Source organism: Euprymna scolopes, chromosome 44 (assembly GCF_053919585.1).
Source record: "Euprymna scolopes isolate OS-2025 chromosome 44, ASM5391958v1, whole genome shotgun sequence".
Lineage (NCBI taxonomy): Eukaryota > Metazoa > Mollusca > Cephalopoda > Sepiida > Sepiolidae > Euprymna > Euprymna scolopes.
The window spans coordinates 52,156,639-52,177,629 of NC_136525.1; the positions used below are offsets into that span (position 1 = coordinate 52,156,639).

At 35.1% G+C, this 20,991-nt stretch overlaps 1 protein-coding gene across 4 annotated transcripts in view; it reads left to right on the plus strand.

The window, feature by feature from the left end:
• Nucleotides 1–20,991, plus strand: part of LOC145268841 (uncharacterized) — a 177,877-nt gene that overhangs the window by 38,205 nt on the left and 118,681 nt on the right. For 3 of the 4 annotated variants that reach the window (XM_080124508.1, XM_080124512.1, XM_080124510.1), the window contains exons 8-17: nt 1,520–1,608; nt 7,234–7,430; nt 9,649–9,796; nt 11,236–11,297; nt 12,289–12,358; nt 15,132–15,212; nt 16,083–16,211; nt 16,718–16,871; nt 17,763–17,863; nt 18,963–19,198. In XM_080124508.1, the coding sequence (XP_079980634.1) occupies nt 1,520–1,608; nt 7,234–7,430; nt 9,649–9,796; nt 11,236–11,297; nt 12,289–12,358; nt 15,132–15,212; nt 16,083–16,211; nt 16,718–16,871; nt 17,763–17,863; nt 18,963–19,198 (1,267 nt within the window). The remainder of the gene's footprint in view (nt 1–1,519; nt 1,609–7,233; nt 7,431–9,648; nt 9,797–11,235; nt 11,298–12,288; nt 12,359–15,131; nt 15,213–16,082; nt 16,212–16,717; nt 16,872–17,762; nt 17,864–18,962; nt 19,199–20,991) is intronic. The other variant, XM_080124509.1, reaches the window with a different exon arrangement.

Sequence of the window (20,991 nt, forward strand, 5' to 3'; positions counted from 1 at the left end):
AATTTTAGTTGTCTTTATGGCATTATCCAAAAAAAAAAAAAAATTGAAATGAAAGTCGTTTGTCTGCCTTGATTTCTGTATGGGCGTTGCTCCCCCCCCCCCATAAATAACATTTGATTTTCTGGAATAAAAAAAAAAAAAACTACTTGATCAAATTACGTGATTTTTGGAATATATCATCTTCGTTCCGTGACTGGTACATACATCATAGACTTTTTCTGTATTTTATTTCATTTTAATTGTTGTCATAAGTGCTAATCTGAATAAGCACCCTTTTTTTTTTTTAACGCAGGAATCACCACTTCAAGGCCCGGGGGCCACTTGAGGATAAGGGTTAATGGGTATACATTAGTCAATGTGATTATAGCATAGTAATTATAAGTAGTGGAAATTTTGTAAATTGGATTACTTAGGGGGACGGTCCATCAAGAACTTGTTTACATTAGACTTGAAGACAATCAGATTGTAGTCAGCTGGAAAACAGGCAATCAGAAGAGAGTTCCACAGGCGTGCAGTTCTAAGAAAGAAGCTTTGTTCATGGAATCTACGTTTTGGTTTTGGCACAGATAAAGAGTGGGGAAAATTATTGATAATAGTTTTGGCTAGACAAGTGTTTTTCGTGAAAGTTTGGTGAGGGGGGGAGCATAGATTGAAGCTCAGACGAGCACTTGGCATGAAAATAATGATAAAGCAGACTCGCAACGTCTCTTCTGTGGGAAAGAGGTTGCAGGGAAGAGAAAAGGGCATCCTCCACTAAGCTACAAAGTCTATTTTGTACTCTGTCAAGACAGGATAAGCTGCTTCTAGCAGTTCCTGTCCATATGTGGCAACAGTACTCCATGATTGGACGTACCTGGTAGGGAATTGCATTAGCAGTGAGATATCTACTGGAGCGGTAGAAGGATCCCACCATTTTTCCAGTGACTTTGGCAATGGATTTGATATACGTGTTCCATTTCAGGTCAGGAGTAAAGGTCAAGCCCAGAAGCTTGTCAAAACATGAAGCCTTCCCAAGACGAGAGCCATTCATTTCAACCGATGCCAGATTGGAGTCGGAGCGTAGATGGTGTATAAATAGAAGTTGGTTTTTAGATGCATTAAAAGTAACCAGCCACCTCTTTCCCCATTGTACCACGTGCTCAAGATCAGAAGAGAGAGAATCTTTTTTTTTTTTTTTAAGTTTGGCGAGGGGTGGAGGACCATAGATTGAAGCTCAGATGGAGGGAGCTGTATACAAATTACCAATTGCCATGACAAATACCCTCACAGGCCATCTTTCAAACTCTTCGGTTTAATGTAACAGAGTATGACGTGCGCAAAGTGACGTCACGTTAAGGAAAAAGAAAAAGACTATAAAAAGAACATATGCACAGACTGAACATGTACCCGAACGCCCTACCTCTGTCCCGATTCCTTTCAGAATTTGGACGATGCAAGTCTTTATTTAAGGCCTTGTTTCCAAAAAAAAAAAAAAAAATTGTTAACCCTAACAAAATAAAATTGTGATTGTATTTTTCAGCTTGCTTGACAATACGATCACTGAGAACCGCCAAACTAGAAAAACCGGCCGAATCATCCATCAAAATGTACGATTTGCCAAAATCAAAGGTAAGCACTTATTTTATGAGCAGCTGAAACCATGAGATCTGATCGTTGGTGAAATTGGATGCTGCACAGTTTACGTTTGGGTGTGAAACAATATATTTTGTGAAAATAAACTCCTCGACTAAAAAAAAAAAAATAAATAAATAAAATATACATTTTCATTTTTATATATATATATGTATGTGGATGACTATAGTGCTCCTCACCTTGAGTTGAGCATATTGAGAAGTGAAACACGAATTACCATTAGCATATAAGCGACGCTCTTTGTGTAAACAAATCGAGCGGAGGTATTTCAGACGATATCAAAACATCGTTAAACTCACTACTCGTTTAAGCAGCCGCCAATAGCGTAATGGTTAGGAGCCTTGACTGCCGTACAAACGGTCGGGTTTCGATCCTGGCTTGAGGTAGTTGCCTGTCTAGCCGCACTGATGAGCTGTGAAACAGCGAAACAGTACTGTATGTGGATGACTATATATATATATATATATTTTTTTTATCTAACTAAACACATTTTATATTCGACCTCTCTCTTTAATTGAAAGCTGTGTTTAATTTCAGAAAAGTGGGTAGCTGTTCTGTATAAGTCCTGGACTTTATAATTTTGCAGATAAAGAGCAAAAAAACTTGTGTTGACACAAAAAAATTATGTGCTGGAATGCTAAAAGATTCAATATTTTTATGGAGCAATTCTGGTTTCTGATTGGTTGCTAGCAGAACATGGATCCATTTGATTGGTCAGTTTCTATCACCAGTGTTTATAAGTAGAACCTTCTAATTTTTGGTGATCATACCATTCTATTATATCAAAAATATTGCAACACGCTCCCTCCACCCTCTTAAAAAAACAAAGCCAAACAAAAAAAACAACTTGCCAGCATTATATCCTTTAGGAAATTGATACATTTCAAGTTGTTTTTGATAAACTATTATTAAAAAACAAACAACCAATTAGAACTCTGTTAGTGAACTGGTCCATCTGACCATAATGGGGCATTTTAGCCTCGATATAAACCATTTAAAAAATTTTTTTTATTTTAATCCCAAATAAAATACACTGCCATCTATATATATATATATAAAAGGCAAAATGTGTGTGACCATTTCGTGTATGTCTCGCAAAGGCTTCTTTCGCATGCGCTTAGAACTGTTTATATACCCCCTATATAATAATATCTATGATTTGGGAACGCGTGTAGCATATAGATTTATTTGCGACGACTTTTACAAAATTATTGCTATTTTGGCTTCTCACGTGTCGATTCGGCTTTTTCGTATAAAAGGCGAAACTAATTCAAAGTTAACGTTCTCAGCGACGCGCTGGGAAACGTCCAGAAGCAATCATCTTTGATCAATGTTGTATATCAGACAGTTGCTATTCAATCTGGACAATTTGGAGCTGGTTTCCCCCTCCCCAACATCTGTTGGGGGGGAAAAATAGTCCAATTTGGGTAAACAAACCCAAACGCTGCATGACTTCTATTTGACCTTCTTAATTAGGTCAAATGGAAGCAGCAGAGTTAACTTTTATTGTGGCCACCTGTTTTTAATAGTTAAATAAATAAATTCAAACGTGTCGCCGTTGTATGTCGCGTTGGTCCAATGATTTTTAATTTTTTGCACACTTTAATTTCCAACGTTGCCTCAAGGGTTCATACTCACCTACCAAAACATTTTTTTTTTTTTTTTTATTATTTAATCCCCCCCCCCCCATTTTTGATTTACCTCAAGACACCCGGGCATCGCCGGGTATCCCCTGCTAGTTTACATATAAAAAGGCTACTATTTAAGACCAAGGCTACAGGGACACCATGTAGGGAGTTGAGCAGCAAGATGTCTGTTAACATTACACTTGAATTTCTGAATGTCAGTACAGTCAGGGAAACAGGAGCCTACACGAGAATTCCAAAGTCCAGCAGTTCAATGGGAGAAGCTATTTTTTTGAGTAAAAGTTTTTCTGTCATTTAGGGATCTCTACAGTGTAGGGGTGGGGCTTTGCTGCTTGTTGGATTTGTCAAGGGTGTTTATGTCGAAGGTTCAAACGCTGTGTGTTTTTTTGCATTTCTTTTGCATTTCTATACACCAAACATGGATATAAATATCACTAAAACATCCGCTGGTTCATAAGCTTTATTTCGGTACCTTACTTGCCTGGGTGGGTTGCCGGTAGTCTGAGATAAACCTCGTCACACATACACACACCCACAGACAGACAGCAAAATGGGTTAAGGCACATATTCACAAGATATTTTTATATCCTTCAAATGGAAGGTTTTACAGCAATAGGAAAACATAAAATGTTTGAATATTTTTAGAGTTAGCTGAGACAATAGAAGAAGCTTAGATTGATTAAGAGCCACAAGTTCAAGGGCCAGGAAAATCGTATTTCAAACTTCTCTGCTCATTTAAATAAATTATAATTCAGTAAAAGTTGTTTATAAGAGTCAATGTTCTTTCGTTAATCATATCAGAAAATAGTTTAGTGATAAAGTTTGTGAATATTTCAATGAACAAGAACCCAAGTTTGCCCAGCTGGGTAAACTCAAGTCCTTGTACTGGAAAAATATCCAGTAAATAAAACGTTTAGTAATTCATTATTTTTTTTGCATTTCCATACACCAATCATGGATATAAATATCACTAAAACATCCGCTGGGTCATAAGCTTCATTTCGGTGTATAACTTGCCTGGGTGGGTTGGGGGTAGTCTGCGATAAACCCCGTCACACACACACATACACACACCCATGGACAGACATTAGGAAAATTTATAATAAAATAAAGTTTAAATAAGGTTTAACAGATTGACAGATGATAATGTCTAGAAGTTATGTGTGTGTGTTTGTTACTGTTTTTGTGCACTAGTACATGGAAATGTTGCACAGATGAGCACCCACAGTGGGGTGCCAGCGACATCGATCTGCAGATTCAGGTCAACTGGGTTTCACTGGTTTACTGAAGAAAAATCTAGCTTTTAAAGGGTTAGGGTAGCTCTCACAAAAATCAGCACGATTCAGTTTTTTTGATTGGTTCAAAATATAATTATCCGCTTTTATTTAGATAGTGTATGCGCAGACAATGTGTGTACAGACAAGTTTATGCATTTTGATTTTGTATGTAGATGCGTAAACATATGTTTTATTCAGGAAAAAAAAACTATGGCAAAAACACTTATGTAGTGGGGTGCCAGTGACAACGATCTGCAGATTCGAGTCAACTGGGTTTCACTGGTTTACTGAAGAAAAATCTGTTTTTTAAAGGGTTTGGGTAGCTCCCACAAAAACCATTTCAAATAAATTCAGATTTCTGATTGGTCCAAAATATAATTATTGGTTTTTATTTAGGATAGCGTATGTGCAGACGATATGCGTACAGACAAGTTTATGCTTTTTTGGTTCTGTATGTAGATGCGTAAACAGATGTGTTTTATTCATGACAAACAAAAAATTAATACTTACATCTCCAATAGGTTTTATGTTGGCCAGTCTTGCTTGAATTGCTTGCATTGGTAGATTTAAAAAGTCCCTTCTTTATTTTGGTGGTTTAAAAAAAAAAAAAAAAAAAAAAAATTGTCATCATTTCCCTTAGGAATTGAAACATTTACAAAATAAAACGTAGATGATGCAGTTCAAAGCTGAATGACATGGTAGATTTAAAAAGTCTCTTCATTTTGTTGGTTAAAAAAAAAAAAAAAAAGCTTGTGTCAGCATCATTTCCTTTAGGAAATTGAAACCTTTACAAAGTAAAACTGAATGACATGGTAGATTTTTGAAAATATATAATCAAAATATTAATTAAAAAAAAAAGACTAAAAAAAGTATACGAACATTAAATCAAAAGCGGGTTTATCTATTATTTAAAAACAAACATGAATAGGTTCGCACTCATTTTCTCTTGACCTATTTTAGTCTGTCACACGTCGCTTAGTTTATAAGTTGTAATTCAGATTTGTTTCTAATCAATATTTTGATTATTAATTAAAAAAAAAAATTTTTTTTTAATTGAAAAATATACAAACATTAAATGCCAAGCTGATTTATCTATTTAAAAAACAATCACATCAGTTCACATGAAACTTGAACTTCTGCTTGTTAGTGCAGTCAAGGAAGCAAGAACCTGGGAGGAAATTCCAAAGTCTAGCAGTTCGAGGGAGAAAAACTATTTGGGTAGATGGTTTTCTGGCATCTAGGGATCTCTACAGTGTAGGGGTGGGACTTAGCTGCCTGTTAGGTTAGTTGGCGTTATTTATGTTGAGGCGGTTCAATTGCCTGGATTATTGTCAGAGCACATCCCATTAGAATACTTAAAAAGACGGCACATGGATGCAACATTTCATTGATGGGACAGGGGTTGGAGTTTGGTTGATAGTGTGGCGCCTATAAGGTTTGTGACACTTTTTTTGATACATTTACAAAATAAAACATTGTGCAGTTCAAGGCTAAATTAGATTTTTGAAAATATATAGTCAAAATATTAATTAGAAAAAAAAAAAAAATCGGAAAATATACAAACATTAATGCAAAGCTGGCGTATGAAATATTTTTCTTGTTCATCAATTATTTAAAAATATTAAAAAAGCAAACAGGCATTGCTCACACTCCTTTCTTTCGACCTATCTTAGTCCGTCACACGTCACTTAGTTTATAAATAATAATTGAAACTTTTTCTAACTAGCCTGGTTGCCCGGGTATTTGGAGCAAAAAAAAAAAAAAAAATGTAGTAGTAGACAGGTAGGCTTGAACCCGTGAAGGCGGAAAAGAATGTGAAAAAAAAAAGTGATGTCTTTGCCGTTGCGCCCGTCGCCAAACCGGAAGTAGTGAAGGTTTAAATTGAGGCTAGTCAATCGAAAAGAGCAGATGACTTTCGAAAATATCGGCAAAAGAAAGTGACCCACCCCCCTCCCCTCCCTCTAGAACAGTTCCCCAGTTGAGGGTGTCGGAATTAATGTTTTTAGCCAATTTTTCGATATTTGTCGTTCGGAGGATCAAGCTTCAAAATGATACCGATCTCGTGAAAATCCGTCGCCTCTATCGAAAGTTTTAGGCAGGCATACAAACATTTAAACAAACATTTAAACAAACATTTAAACAAACATTTAAACAAACATATAAACAAACATATAAACAAACATAAACAAACATTTAAACAAACATATAAACAAACATATAAACAAACATATAAACAAACATAAACAAACATAAACAAACATATAAACAAACATATAAACAAACATATAAACAAACATATAAACAAACATTTAAACAAACATTTAAACAAACATTTAAACAAACATTTAAACAAACATTTAAACAAACATTTAAACAAACATATAAACAAACATATAAACAAACATTTAAACAAACATATAAACAAACATTTAAACAAACATATAAACAAACATTTAAACAAACATATAAACAAACATATAAACAAACATATAAACAAACATATAAACAAACATATAAACAAACATATAAACAAACATATAAACAAACATATAAACAAACATTTAAACAAACATTTAAACAAACAGGTAAAATTTATATTATAGATTAATATTTTGATTACATTTGTTTTTTAATCCAACTGAATGCCTTTTTATTAATGTTGTTTGTCTCTTTCATAGGAAACCTTTTCTAACTGCACTGCGTTACCCGAAGATGCTGTTGGTCCGGGCGTGTCTTATCGAATCCTCGACATCTACACAGAGAAGAAATACGTAGAGGTCTTTGTAAGCAACGTACAGACTCCGAGTAATTTTTGGATCCAGTTCAGAGGAACGCAACATTCGTTGGCGCTCGAGAAATTAATGGATGATCTAGAGTAAGTATTTAAGAGTACCCTGGGGTGGTATCCATCTACCTTTTCTTCTCTCCAGGTTCAATGTGACGACCTCTTCTTGATGTATTTGTCTCTCAAAATATAAACTGAAACTGGTAAGGTTTAAATCTGCCTAGTCTTGAACAATCTGCGTCCTCTATATCTATCTATATATATAAAAGTGAAAATGTGTGTGACCATTTCGTGTATGTCTTCAAAAGGCTTTTCTCGCACACGGTTCCGATGTCGTTACAATCGCTTACAACTGTTTATATGGGTCCTAAATAATAATATGTACGATTTGGGAAAGTGCGTCGCATCTAGATTTATTTACGTCGACTTTTACAAAATTATTCCTATTTTGGCTTCTCGCATGTTGATGAGGCTTTTTCGTATAAAAAGCGAAACTAATTCAAAGTTAACAACGAACAACGTTCTCGGCATTGCGCCGGGAAATGTCCAGAAACAATCAGCTTTGATCAATGTTGTACATCAGACAATTGTTATTCAATCTGTACAATTGGGAGCTGGTTCCCCTCCCCCCAACAGATGTTGGGGGAAAAAAACAAAAACAGTCAAACTTGGGTAAACAACTGCGTGACTTCTATTTGACCTTCTTAATTAGGTCAAATGGAAGCAGCAGAGTTAACTTTTATTGCGCACGCCTGTTTTTATAGTTCAATAAATAAATTCAAATGTATGTCGCGGTGGCCTAATGGGTAACGTCACCTGTTTTTTTTTTTTTTTTTCACACATTAATTTCCAACTCAAGGGTACGGGTTCGATTCTCATACTTACCTACCAAAACATTTTTTTTTATTTAACACCCCCCGGAGTTTTGATTTACCTCAAGACACCCGGGCATCGCCGGGTACCCCCCCGCTAGTCTATATATAAAAGTGAAAATGTATGTATGTATGTCTACAAAAGGCTTTTTTGGCAGTTATTCTCGGTTGGTTTGCTCCTTCTTAAAACTTTTTATATGCTATCTAAATAATAATATCCACGACTAAGGAACTTGGGTCGCAGCTATCTTTAATTTACCCGACTTTTACAAGCTATTTTCGAGATATTTTTTGATCGCCGCATAGCGGGGAAAACAAACTGGCTTCCAGCACAAAACTAGGTCAAACATCACGCGCCTTAATGTTCTCGCATCTGTTAATTTTGCTTTATAAATGTAAACTTAACACACTTATCCATTCATCTATTCCCGTGGTCCAGATGGTTAGGTTGCAGGGTTTTCTTCCATTTCCTTTCCACCTTTGCGTCAAAGGTTCTGCGTTCAAACCTACCTTTCTACTAAAACTTGCCAAAAAGTAGTCTAGTTATATATATATATATATATATATATAGTAAAAATGGTAATTATTAAAAACCTGAAATGCTCAATACTATTGTGGAGCAAATATATATTTTTTTATTATCGTTTTATCTGCTTAATTACACATTTCAGTTACCGAATCGTATCCACGACTCAGTAACTTCATCAGACTTTACAGAAATGATTATTACAATTAGAAAAACAATATTAGAAGAAGCATAAAAGTGTGGGGGGGGGCAGAATTTCAATTCTAATTCGACAAAAGTTTAGTTTGAAAATTTAATAAACATTAGAAGGTGGTAAGGAGCGAGGGGGAGTTTAAGATATTCAACCAGACACGGATAGGAATAGAGGAAGGGAGGAAAGAGAGAGGAGGAAAGGTGGACAAGAAGGGAAGGGCGTAAGATGGGTAAGACTTTGAAAGCAAAGGTAGGGATAAAGAAAGAGAGGGATAAGAACTAAAAGAAGGAGAAAGACAAGCAGTTAAAGATGTGGCTCTAACTAGCAGACTGTTACAGTTAGTCATTGGATACATGTCATATGGAGTTTGACAACTTAAAGATCTATGCGGTTTGGTTTGGTTTGTAATAACTAAGATGCACCCTCTCAAAGCAAACTTAATTACATCCAACTTAAGTGCATTTATTTATTTAAATGCATTGACTATAAAAGGTGTCTAAGAAATTAAGTAAATTAAAAATTGCCAGATATGGATTGAATAAATATAAAAAGATATGAAATCATAAAAATATGATTTTTGGAATATGACATCTTCGTGCTGTGACAAGTATGTTCACCCGTAAAGGTTTATAAAAATGTTTTTTAAAATGTGCACAAACATGAAATGCCTTTATTAATACATAATTTAAAAAAAAAAAAATTTTTTTTTATTATTAGGACATTATACGATTCTGCCGAGTCGAATAAGTACCAAGTGCCTGACGATTTTCTGCAAGTTGGTCTTGTCGCTGTCACCGTTTATCCGGTTGATCAAAATTGGCACCGGATCTTAATTACGAGTGTCCCCAATTTATCTTATGTTGAGGTGAGTATTCAACATTGACCCCCCCCTCCAAAAAAAAATGATGAATCCTCCGGCCGTACAATAGTTCAAACTATAAGTCTTCAGTGGTTATAAGTAAGATTCTTTTTAAATCTCTAAATATATATTACTATTGCCCGATCGTAAAATAAGCTTAAATATGATATTTCAATTTGTTCAGATTGCGTATATATTATTATAGTCGTGATTCCTCCCCCCCCCTAAAAAAAAGTATTTGGGTGCCATCAGCTAGAATTGAAACCAAAAGCAAAACTATAGCATTCAAAGCTGGTGATGTTACCACTTGCACCAACGTGACACGCATATGATCTGATTAAAAATAAACTAAGATGAATGTATAAAATGTATAACGATTTTTTTCAATTTTGACTCCTTTTTGGCCCCTTTAAAAACTATTTCAACCGGCTCATAAAAGAACAGTCCATAAAAAAATCCAAGCATTTGAGGCTCCTAGCGCCGCTCTACGATATTTAGTTTTGGAAGAGATAGTTTGAAAATATGGAGACAGACAGACATAATGAGTTTTATAAATTAAACTATAGAGTTGTTAAAAAGACTGAAAGTGTTGAAATTATCAGTCGGGTTAGTTGTTTTTTTCTTGGAGTGTTAAGAGTTATTTCTCTTGGACTGTAATTTTGGACTTTTCCTTATTGGTCCGCCAATTAAAGAGGGATTCGACCTAACAATTCACTGTCGTTTGTTCGCACTGTTCTCAATAACCTCTTTTTTTTTTTTTTTAATTTTTTTTTTTTATTTTATTTTTTACATTTTGCACAAACATTAGTCATGGTGAAAGTAAATTTTTGCCAAAATGGATTTTCCGGGATAACTCTGGTTTCCCCCACCCTCCCCCAGGGGGCCGTTATAGGGGTAAAACTGCCCCGAATCGTTCATCTGTTGGCACTTTTCTTAATAACCATGCCTTGAATTTTTTTTTTTTTTTTTTACTTTCAAATTTTGCATGAACATTAGTCATGGTGAAAGTAAATTTTTCACTCGTGGAGGGTGACCCCACATGCTCGGTTTGTCTCAAGGGGTAATATTCATGTACAATCAGTCTCTTAAAAAGAAAAAGGTTGCATTATGACGTGTCCCCTGCGTTTATTAAAAAGAAAATGTGCTTCCGTTTCTAATTTTGAAACCGTATGTCTTCGAGCAGGAAATCTACAGTCTGGAATCTATTTTAATGCGTATGTTTAATTCGATTCTTGAATCTAATAATCAACCAACGTTCAGAGAGCGGACTTGCTGATCTGGACCTAACAGAACATTCTAGCCTTAATATAAACCGGCGTTTTAGTGTGCTTGGCAGTTTTATTTATTTCTTATTCAACTGGTTATAGAGTTGAGCACTGACAACCAAATTCTATTTTTGCAATAATTTTCTTATTTTACGTTTTTTTTTTTTTTTTTCTCCCCAGGTTTACTTTGTCGACTATGGCAACACTTGCGTTGTGTCACGTAACAGTCTTCGTCTACTTAGGTAAGTAAAACATCTCAATCGTTTTGTTTTACGTTTCTTGATTTTTGAGATTGTAATGAAGCCATTGACATGTAGGCAAATGACCAAGCTGTGGCGCAAGTGTGACATCACAGTGGGATTGGAGGAAAAAGAAAAGAAGACTTAAGCATGTGTTGATATGGTAGTTTTTTGTTTTTTTTAACTACCTGTCAGTAAAAAAAATTTTCTTAAATCACTGGATTTGGCATTAAATAACCTGAAAAGGGTTGACATGCCGTAAAACAAAACAACTAACCGACCAACCAACCAACCAAAATATTGGTTTGTTTTCTTATTCCTTCCTTCTAACTATAGCTTTTTAAAAATACATCTACCACATCTTCTGGTCCTGGATATGATCTTAAACTATATCCGATGGTGAGGCCCCAACTTGTGGGCTTTGGGTGGAGCCACCCTTTAATTGCCATTGCTCTCAGGTCCACTCTGACCCGGAGTGGTAGTACCTGTTAAAAAAAAAAATGGACTTAGCACTTGCATAAGCCAATTTCGTAAAAGTCTTCAATTATAAAAAAGAATTTAACTACATAAGGATGAAAAGAGAAAACCTTAATTAAAATTTTGTAAATAGAAAACGGGGATCATCAGCTTCTTACCATGTAGCTGTTTCGGAGATTTAAAAACAGGACAGCTGTTAAATACATGGCTCTTCAGTGGATAATACCACTTCCCCATTTAATAAATGTTAAAATTCCAACTGTGTTTCTCGCGGTTACCGTTGGCCGTGTGAGTTTTTCCTTGCTAATGGAGTCAGAGATTTGCATTTAATGTTCGTAAATTTTTCAATTTTTTTAAAATTAATATTTTGATCATATATTTTTCAAAAATTTAACATGTCACTTGGCTTTGAACTGCATCATCTACGTTTTATTTTGTAAATGTTTCAATTCCTAAGGGAAATGATGACAATTTTTTATTTTTTTTAATTTTTTTTTTTTAAACCACCAAAATAAAGAAGGGACTTTTTAAATCTACCAATGCAAGCAATTCAAGCAAGACTGGCCAACATAAAACCTATTGGAGATGTAAGTATTAATTTTTGGTTTGTCATGAATAAAACACATCTGTTTACGCATCTACATACAGAACCAAAATGCATAAACTTGTCTGTACGCATATCGTCTGCACATACGCTATCCTAAATAAAAACCAATAATTATATTTTGGACCAATCAGAAAACTGAATTTATTTGAAATGGTTTTTGTGGGAGCTACCCTAACCCTTTAAAAAACAGATTTTTCTTCAGTAAACCAGTGAAACCCAGTTGACTCGAATCTGCAGATCGTTGTCACTGGCACCCCACTACATAAGTATTTTTACCATAGTTTTTTTTTTTTCCTGAATAAAACATATGTTTACGCACCTGCATACAAAATCAAAATGCATAAACTTGTCTGTACACACATTGTCTGCGCATACACTATCTAAATAAAAGCGGATAATTATATTTTGGACCAATCAAAAAACTGAATTGTGCTGATTTTTGTGAGAGCTACCCAAACCCTTTAAAAGTTGGATTTTTCTTCAGTAAACCAGTGAAACCCAGTTGACCTGAATCTGCAGATCGATGTCGCTGGCACCCCACTGTGGGTGCTCATCTGTGCAACATTTCCGTGTACTAGTGCACAAAAACAGTAACAAACACACACACATAACTTCTAGACATTATCATCTGTCAATCTGTTAAACCTTATTTAAACTTTATTTTATTATAAATTTTCCTAATGTCTGTCCATGGGTGTGTGTATGTGTGTGTGTGTGTGACAGGGTTTATCTCAGCCTACAGGCAACCCACCCAGGCAAGTTAGACACCGAAATGAAGCTTATGACCCAGCGGATGTTTTAGTGATATTTATATCCGTGTTTGGTGTATGGAAATGCAAAAAAAATAACGAGTTACTAAACATTTTATTTACTGGATATTTTTCCGGTACAAGGACTTGAGTTTACTCAGCTGGGCAAACTTGGGTTCTTGTTCATTGAAATATTCACAAACTTTATCACTGAACTATTTTCTGATATGATTAACGAAAGAACATTGACTCTTATAAACAACTTTTACTGAATTATAATTTATTTAAATGAGCAGAGAAGTTTGAAATACGATTTTCCTGGCCCTTGAACTTGTGGCTCTTAATCAATCTAAGCTTCTTCTATTGTCCCAGCTAACTCTAAAAATATTCAAACATTCTATGGTTTCCTATTGCTGTAAAACCTTCCATTTGAAGGATATAAAAATATCTCTTGTGAATATGTGCCTTAACCCATTTTGTTTTACCAATGTCTCTTGTTTTTCTTAGATCTATTATATAAAGGAAAGTGGTCTGTGTGTTTGTTTGTAAATCTGTTAAAACTTTATACAGACGCATCAAACAATGACAAAATTGGTATCATTAGAAAGATCAAACTCTCTGAAAAAAATATCTAAAATTGACCCAAAACGATTAGTTTGATTATAAACCTGAAAACCTTTTCACTGAAAATACTCCTGAATCTGGTTCATCCCAAGAATATCTCTCTCCTTACAAATCCTTCAAAATAAAACCCAAAATTCGGCGTCCACCTACCATACCAACTCCTTCCTGGTTGTATAGTTTTACTAGTGTATATTGTTGTATAAAATGGCACCCAAAATTGTTGTTTGGCCATATTCTTCTCAAGTGCTTTCTAACTGTGCATCCGATTATCATCAGGAGCGATTGTTGTTGTTTTCTTTTTCATTTTTTATTTTCATGCCAGCTGAAATAAAAAAGACCGCTCAGCGAATCGAAAAGATAACCAGAAAAATTGGAAAAAAAGTGTTGTGTTCAATAAGACGTGCTTGAATAATGACTTGCTGCCAAATATACAAATATATATATATATATATATATATAGTAAGTTATAAAATGTATATGGCGATTAAGCTATACTGAATATTCCGCGTTTCATCCACTCTAGGACTCTTCAGTCTTATGCGCAAATTCTGTGGTTGTTTGTCGTTTTTATATGCGCATCTTCTATTGAGATTTTAGTTAGCCAATCAGCTTTCTAGTATCCACCGCGCCCTTCCTATCAGCCAATGAGCATGCATTTATCGGACAAAGGCCTATTTGACCTCTGGTTGACCTGTTCCTTTTTGTGTGCTCTATTTAGCCTGGATATTTAGTTTTTTGAGCTGTTTCTAGGTTAGTGTTTTATTTATTTATTTTTTTAATGTTAGTTTATATATATTAATATATATCGTTATTTGTTGAGTTTTGTATTATCTGATAAACCTCCTCTTCAAGAATTGATCTTATTCTCTTCCTTTGACTCACCCATATATATAGGCCCTGTCGGTGGGGCATTAGAATACACCGACTGCCCCCCTGTAGAGGGTAAAAGTCCCTCAATGGGGGTCCTGGATATGACCTTAAACTATATCCAGTGGTGAGGCCCCAGCTTGTGGGTTTTGGGGAGTGTGGAGCCACCCTTTAATTACCATTGCTCCCAGATCCACTCTGACCCGGAGTGGTAGTACCTGTTAGGGTCCCAACTATGTATGTCATGTATGCTTGAGTGTGTGAATTCACCGGGAGGCCTAAAAAAAAAAAATAGTCATTTTTGGGCTCATGGAGTTTAGGTGTCTGAGGGAGTGGCACTCGTCTGACAAGACGTTGCAATCATCATGTTTACATGTGATTCTGAAGTTAGAAATGCAGGTGAATAAAAATGATTTAAAATCTCCTCTCACCTGTGTACTGCTTTTCTTCCGTTTTACTTTTTGTTCCATTTTTTTTTTTTTTTTTTTTTTAATTTGTTTCCTTCTTTTCCAGAATTGGACGGCGAATGCAAACAATCGAATGCTGAAATTGTGCTTCAGTAAACCCTTGGTGTCGATAGTGACAAAAGTGAAGGTAATTTATTTACGATACTTTTTATAAACGGACTGCTGGTGCTAACAGCAACCGTAATCCGTTGTGACTGTTGACCTACTTCTGGCACATCTGTCTTTATTAAGGAGAGGGTATGTGTAAAATTTCACTGCCTTGTTGGAGACATATTCAATTTTTTTTTTTTTTTTTTACATAGGCATCACCACTTATCAAGGCCAAGAGGCGACTCAAGGATAAGAGTTACAGAGTGTACAGTAGACATTGGACAATATAGTAATCATTAGTAATGAAAATTTGGTAAATTTGATAACTTATATAGAACTTGAAATTTATTTTTGGCTTCAGGGGAAAAAAAAGGTCCTGACATTTTTTAATTTTTGAGATGAGGATTGGCTATTTGTATTAATTGAATTCATCGGACTACTGTTCTCATCTTGAGCATGATATTTCACAATGTTTTGGTCGATGTAACCTCTGACCTTTTTCAGGTGTATCTTGTCAAACTTGGGAATTTGGACAGAATTTCAAACAGAACCTTTTATTTACTCCACGAGTGTAGCATGCTCTTGTTCCGTCAGCCATGACTGGACAGAGGTCCTAAATAACTTGCAATTATATTTTTCGGTCACTAACACTGTACGCTTTCACCGATTTTGATGACGATAAAAATAAAGAAGTGTGAAACGTTCATTGATCATCATTCAATCCCCGGGCAACGTCGGGTCTCCCTGCTAGTAAATAGATATTCCCACTTTCACTATGAAATTTGCAAGTTAATTACATCATAAAGCAAACCTTATCCAACAAATTCGCAGTAAAGAGATCCTTAGCGTACGCAGACATTTTGGAATTCCGAAATCATTTTTTTTTTTTTTTTTTTTTTTTTTCCAGGATCGGGTAATGTCCCTTTGCTTGGTTGATACGTCCATTAGAAATGTGGATATCCATATCAACGAAGTTCTTATCAAAGAAGAATATGGATATTTTGCTCCAGATGACGAGAGGCAGACAGAAAGTCCAGTAAGTTTTTTATTTTCTTTTTTTTTCTTTTTCTCTTTCTTTTTTATTCTCCTCTTTCTCTTTCCTTCTCGTTCTCCTCCCCTTCTCTTCCTCCCTCCTGTGTATCCTATATCCTGAAATATTAACATCTAATATCTATTATTAAAATTTCACAAAAATTGGACGTTTATATGAATTTTCACAAAGAGCTTCCATCCCCTTTTCCATAAAATATAACGAAATATAGACTGCAAAAATTTAAGTGTAATGTGAACAAACATCTCGTTACTTAACTCCCCACTCAGTGGCCATGTAGGCATGGTTCCTAATTCACAATAGCCTCTCGCGTTTCCGTGTCAATCTGCTTTATTTGGGGTGAGTATGGGTTAAAAAACAAAAACAAACAAAGAATTGTAACGTATCACTACGGACAAGGTCATTGTAAACTCAGACCCCCATAAACAAAACTTTCCCCATGCAGGCCGTACATTTTAAAATATGCCCAAAATGTATCGTCTTTATTCCAGAGTCCCACGGGAGCAGACAGCGGCTTCTCTTCCAACTCTGAGAATGCAGCCGGCACGTGTTCTGTCCGCAACACTCCACCGCCACAATACGAACAAGGAGTCACCAAATCGAAATCTGAAGAAGAGAAAGATCTGCCGTCAAAACACGCCACTGGTAATTTTTCTGAATTTTTTAGATGAGGATTGATTATTTGTATTTGTATCTTCGGATGACTGTTCTCATCTTGTGTTATGTCAGCCATGACTTGGTAGAAGTCCTAAGCAATTCGCAATCGTCCACACTAAGGATTGAATCTTCAATTTTTAGAATAGTGTAATTTTACCAAGTACTTTATCCACTAAACCATGGGTCCATGGCTGATGGAACAAAGAAGCTGCAGCAAATTTTTTTTTTTTTTTAATTAAAAAGTAAATGTTATTCGAAGGTTTTTAAAATGCGACGATAGTTGTAGAGGAATTGTAATTTAAAAAAAAAATGATTTATTATTTGTTAAAAACTAGATGTTGGTGTTATTAATATTATAGACTTTGTTCAGTAAAAAAAAAAAAAAAAAAGCTGCTGCAGGCTTTGTTTTTTTGTTTTTTTTCATATTTATTAAAAAGTTTAGTTTTATTTGAAAAAAAAATTATAATTTCCTATCGTCGCATTTAATCGTAAAAAATGTAGAAAAAGATGGCCGCAGCTTTTTAAATGTTTTCATCTAATGTAATTATCATTGGTTCGTTGGTTTTACTGTCGTAAATTATACGAAAACAGAAACTGTTTTCTTAACAGTCGCGTAAAGACTACATTTTGTATTATTAACGTTATCGACTTTGTTACATTAAAAAAGATTTGTCGCAGATTTCTTTTTTAATGTTTTGATTTAATAAAAAATATTGTGACATCGAGCGTCCTAAATTATGAGATGAAAAAAAATAGACGAATCTTAGTAAACGGGAGTTGTCTCCCTTTACACAATGACAAATTGTAAAACAGCACGAATTTGTTTCATAATAAAATCCGATTTTGTAATCTTTTTTTTTTTTGTTCTTCTTTTTCCAGACAATCCTAAACTTCCTGTCAGTCGACCAACATCCATTCAGTGGCCCAGTCCGTCAGCCTCTCGAGTATTTAACACAATAAATAACTTGAAACAGAAACAGGTATAACATATATATATATATATATATACATATACACATACACGCACACACACACCAAACTACAAATATATATATATATATATATATATATATATACACACACACCAAACTACACACATATATATACACACACACACACCAAACTACATATATATATATATATATATATATATATATATGTGTACACACACACACCAAACTACACTATATATATACACATACACACACACACACACCAAACTACACTATATATATATATGCACATACACACACACACACACCAAACTACACTATATATACACACACACACACACACACACACACACCAAACTACACTATATATATATATATATATATATATACATACACACACATCAAACTACACTATATATATATATATATATATATACACACACACACACACCAAACTACACTATATATATATATATATATATATACACACACACCAAACTACACTATACATACACACACACACACACACACACCAAACTACATATATATATATATATATACGCACACACACCAAACTATACACATATATATATATACCCACACACACCAAACTACATATATACACACACACACACATATATATATATATATATATATATATATATATATAAAATATATACGCATACACACACACACACACACCAAACAACTGAATCCATTTTTCTACTTGGTGTTAGGAAATCTGTGAAAAAAAAAAAAAAAAAGAGTTCCATGTAAAATGTTGGATACCAAATCTGGAAAGGGTGCTGTGTATAGTACTCTTTCCTAGTAGGAAATGGTGATTACTAGGGCCATGACAAGAGAATATTCTTTTCATTGTTTTGACGCTTGAGTATATATCCGACACAGTTAACTAACTGAGAACCACATCACTCTGTATAAAAAACATGTAAGATATTAACTGATATATACTCGAGAGTCAAAATAATGAACATAATGGCATAAAGAATTAGATAATGGTGGAATTAACTCCAACAGAATAGTTAAAGAATAAAAGGTTATGAAATCACCAAAATTGTCAAGCATTTTTTTATGTCAATTAAAATCTTTTTTTTTTTTTTTCTAGCAGAATTCCAAACTAACGGAGCTGACCCTGAACACTAGCCATAACGTCCAACGACCCGAGAACATTACACGGCCCACGAGTATTTCCACTTCCTGCGTGAACCAGATGAAAATCGCAGAGAAATCAAATTTGGCCAACAACAGTTGTGTTTTCAATACGACCAGCATGAACAATCATGTTCCAAAAATTCAGTACCCAATCAGCAAAGGCAGCCAATTAAAACCTTTTGTCAAAAAGTAAGTTTATCCTACTATCTCTCTCCCTCCCCGGGAAGAAGGGGGTGGGGCTGTTTATTACACAAATTTGTTGTAAAACATGTCTAGAACGTATTATTTGAATTCGTTGGATTACTGTTCTCCAATCCAACCATAGACGGAATGCATCCTGTTGTTCTATCTCACTACTGATGCAATTCTCTATCTATATAAAAGCCAAGTACGTCCAAGGATGGAATACTGTTGCTATATCTGGGCAGGAGCTGCCAAAAACAGCCTATCATGCCTTGACAGAGTACAAAATAGACTTTGTGGCTTAGTGGGGGATGCCCTTTTCTCTACCCTGCAACCCCTCTCCCACAGAAGAGACGTTGCGAGCCTATCCTTGTTTTATCGTTATTTTCATGGCAGGTGCTCGTCTGAACTCCAATCTCTGGTCCCCCCTCGCCAATCTTTCATGAAAAACACCCGTCTAGCTGAATCCACTGTGAAAAATTTCCCCCACTCTATATCAATACAATCAAAACGCGGATTCCATGAACAAAGCTTCTTTCTTAGAACTGCACGCCTGTGGAACTCTGTTCCGTCTGCCTGCTTCCCTCCGGACTACAACTTGGATGTCTTCAAGTCTAATGTTAACAAATTCCTAATAAACCGCCCCCTTAAGTAAACACTCCATCAAATCTCCACACTAACGTAATATACTTGCAATAACCCTTATCCCTGAGTGGCTTCCAGGCCTTGATAAGTGGTGATCACTGTGTAAAAAAAAAAAAAAAAAAAAAAAAAAAAAAAAAAAAAAAATCTAAGATTGGTATGAAAGGGAAAATGCTATGAAAACAAAAATGCTCTCCACCGGATTCCTACCCTCCGAGAAGAGCAAATACCTGAGCCCAATGTTTGTCGCCACGAGTCATCGACATCCAAGTCAACAATGCCTTCAGTCATCTGCGTTCTCATCCTGAGATCACAGTAGGCACGAAAGTCCGGATTTATCGGGCGCTTGTTCAAAGAATCCTTCTGTATGGCTGCGAAACTTAGTTGATGACAGCTGCAGATCTTAAAAACGTTTGTACTTCCTTCCAACTGGTGCTGCCAGATCAGGCTGTCTGAAGATATTGGCCTCCTGAGACGAAATCCAACTAACATTGATGCTTTTTGTTTTTCTACTTCCTTTTTGCAAAACTTAATCATGTTCTGCAAAAACAAAAAGCAAAACCCACTTTTCCTTCTTCCTATTTTCCCTTTCTCTTTCTATCTCCTCCCCCCCCACTTCCTGATTGGTTTCCTAACTTAAAATGTACCAAACATTAATACTGTAACCCTTTTCCCCATTACAAAACTCATTCATGTTCTGCAGGGCAGGGAACAAGAATGATAAAATCCACAATAAAACAACCAAACCAAACACTACAAACTAGCGATTCTTCACACATTTCCTTATACTCTCCAGATTTAACCTTCCTCTGACCAAACCCTACAAACTAGCGATTGACGATACAAAAATCTTTAAGAATAAAAACCTTTTACAAAATAAGAAACAAAAAGTTTGAAAAATAAAAACTTCTACAAAATAATTGGATGCAACATGAATACTATTTCCAAAATAACTGGATTTGGCATGAAATAACCCAAAAAGGGTTGATATGCCGTAAAACAAAACAACCAAGCCAAACTCTACAAATAAATATTTGAAGATATAAAGAACTTGAAGCATAAAAACTGTTTCCAAAACAACCGAACTAAACCAATGTTTGGCGCCACGAGTCATTGGCATCCAAATCAACAATGCTTTCGGGCGTCTACGTCCCCAT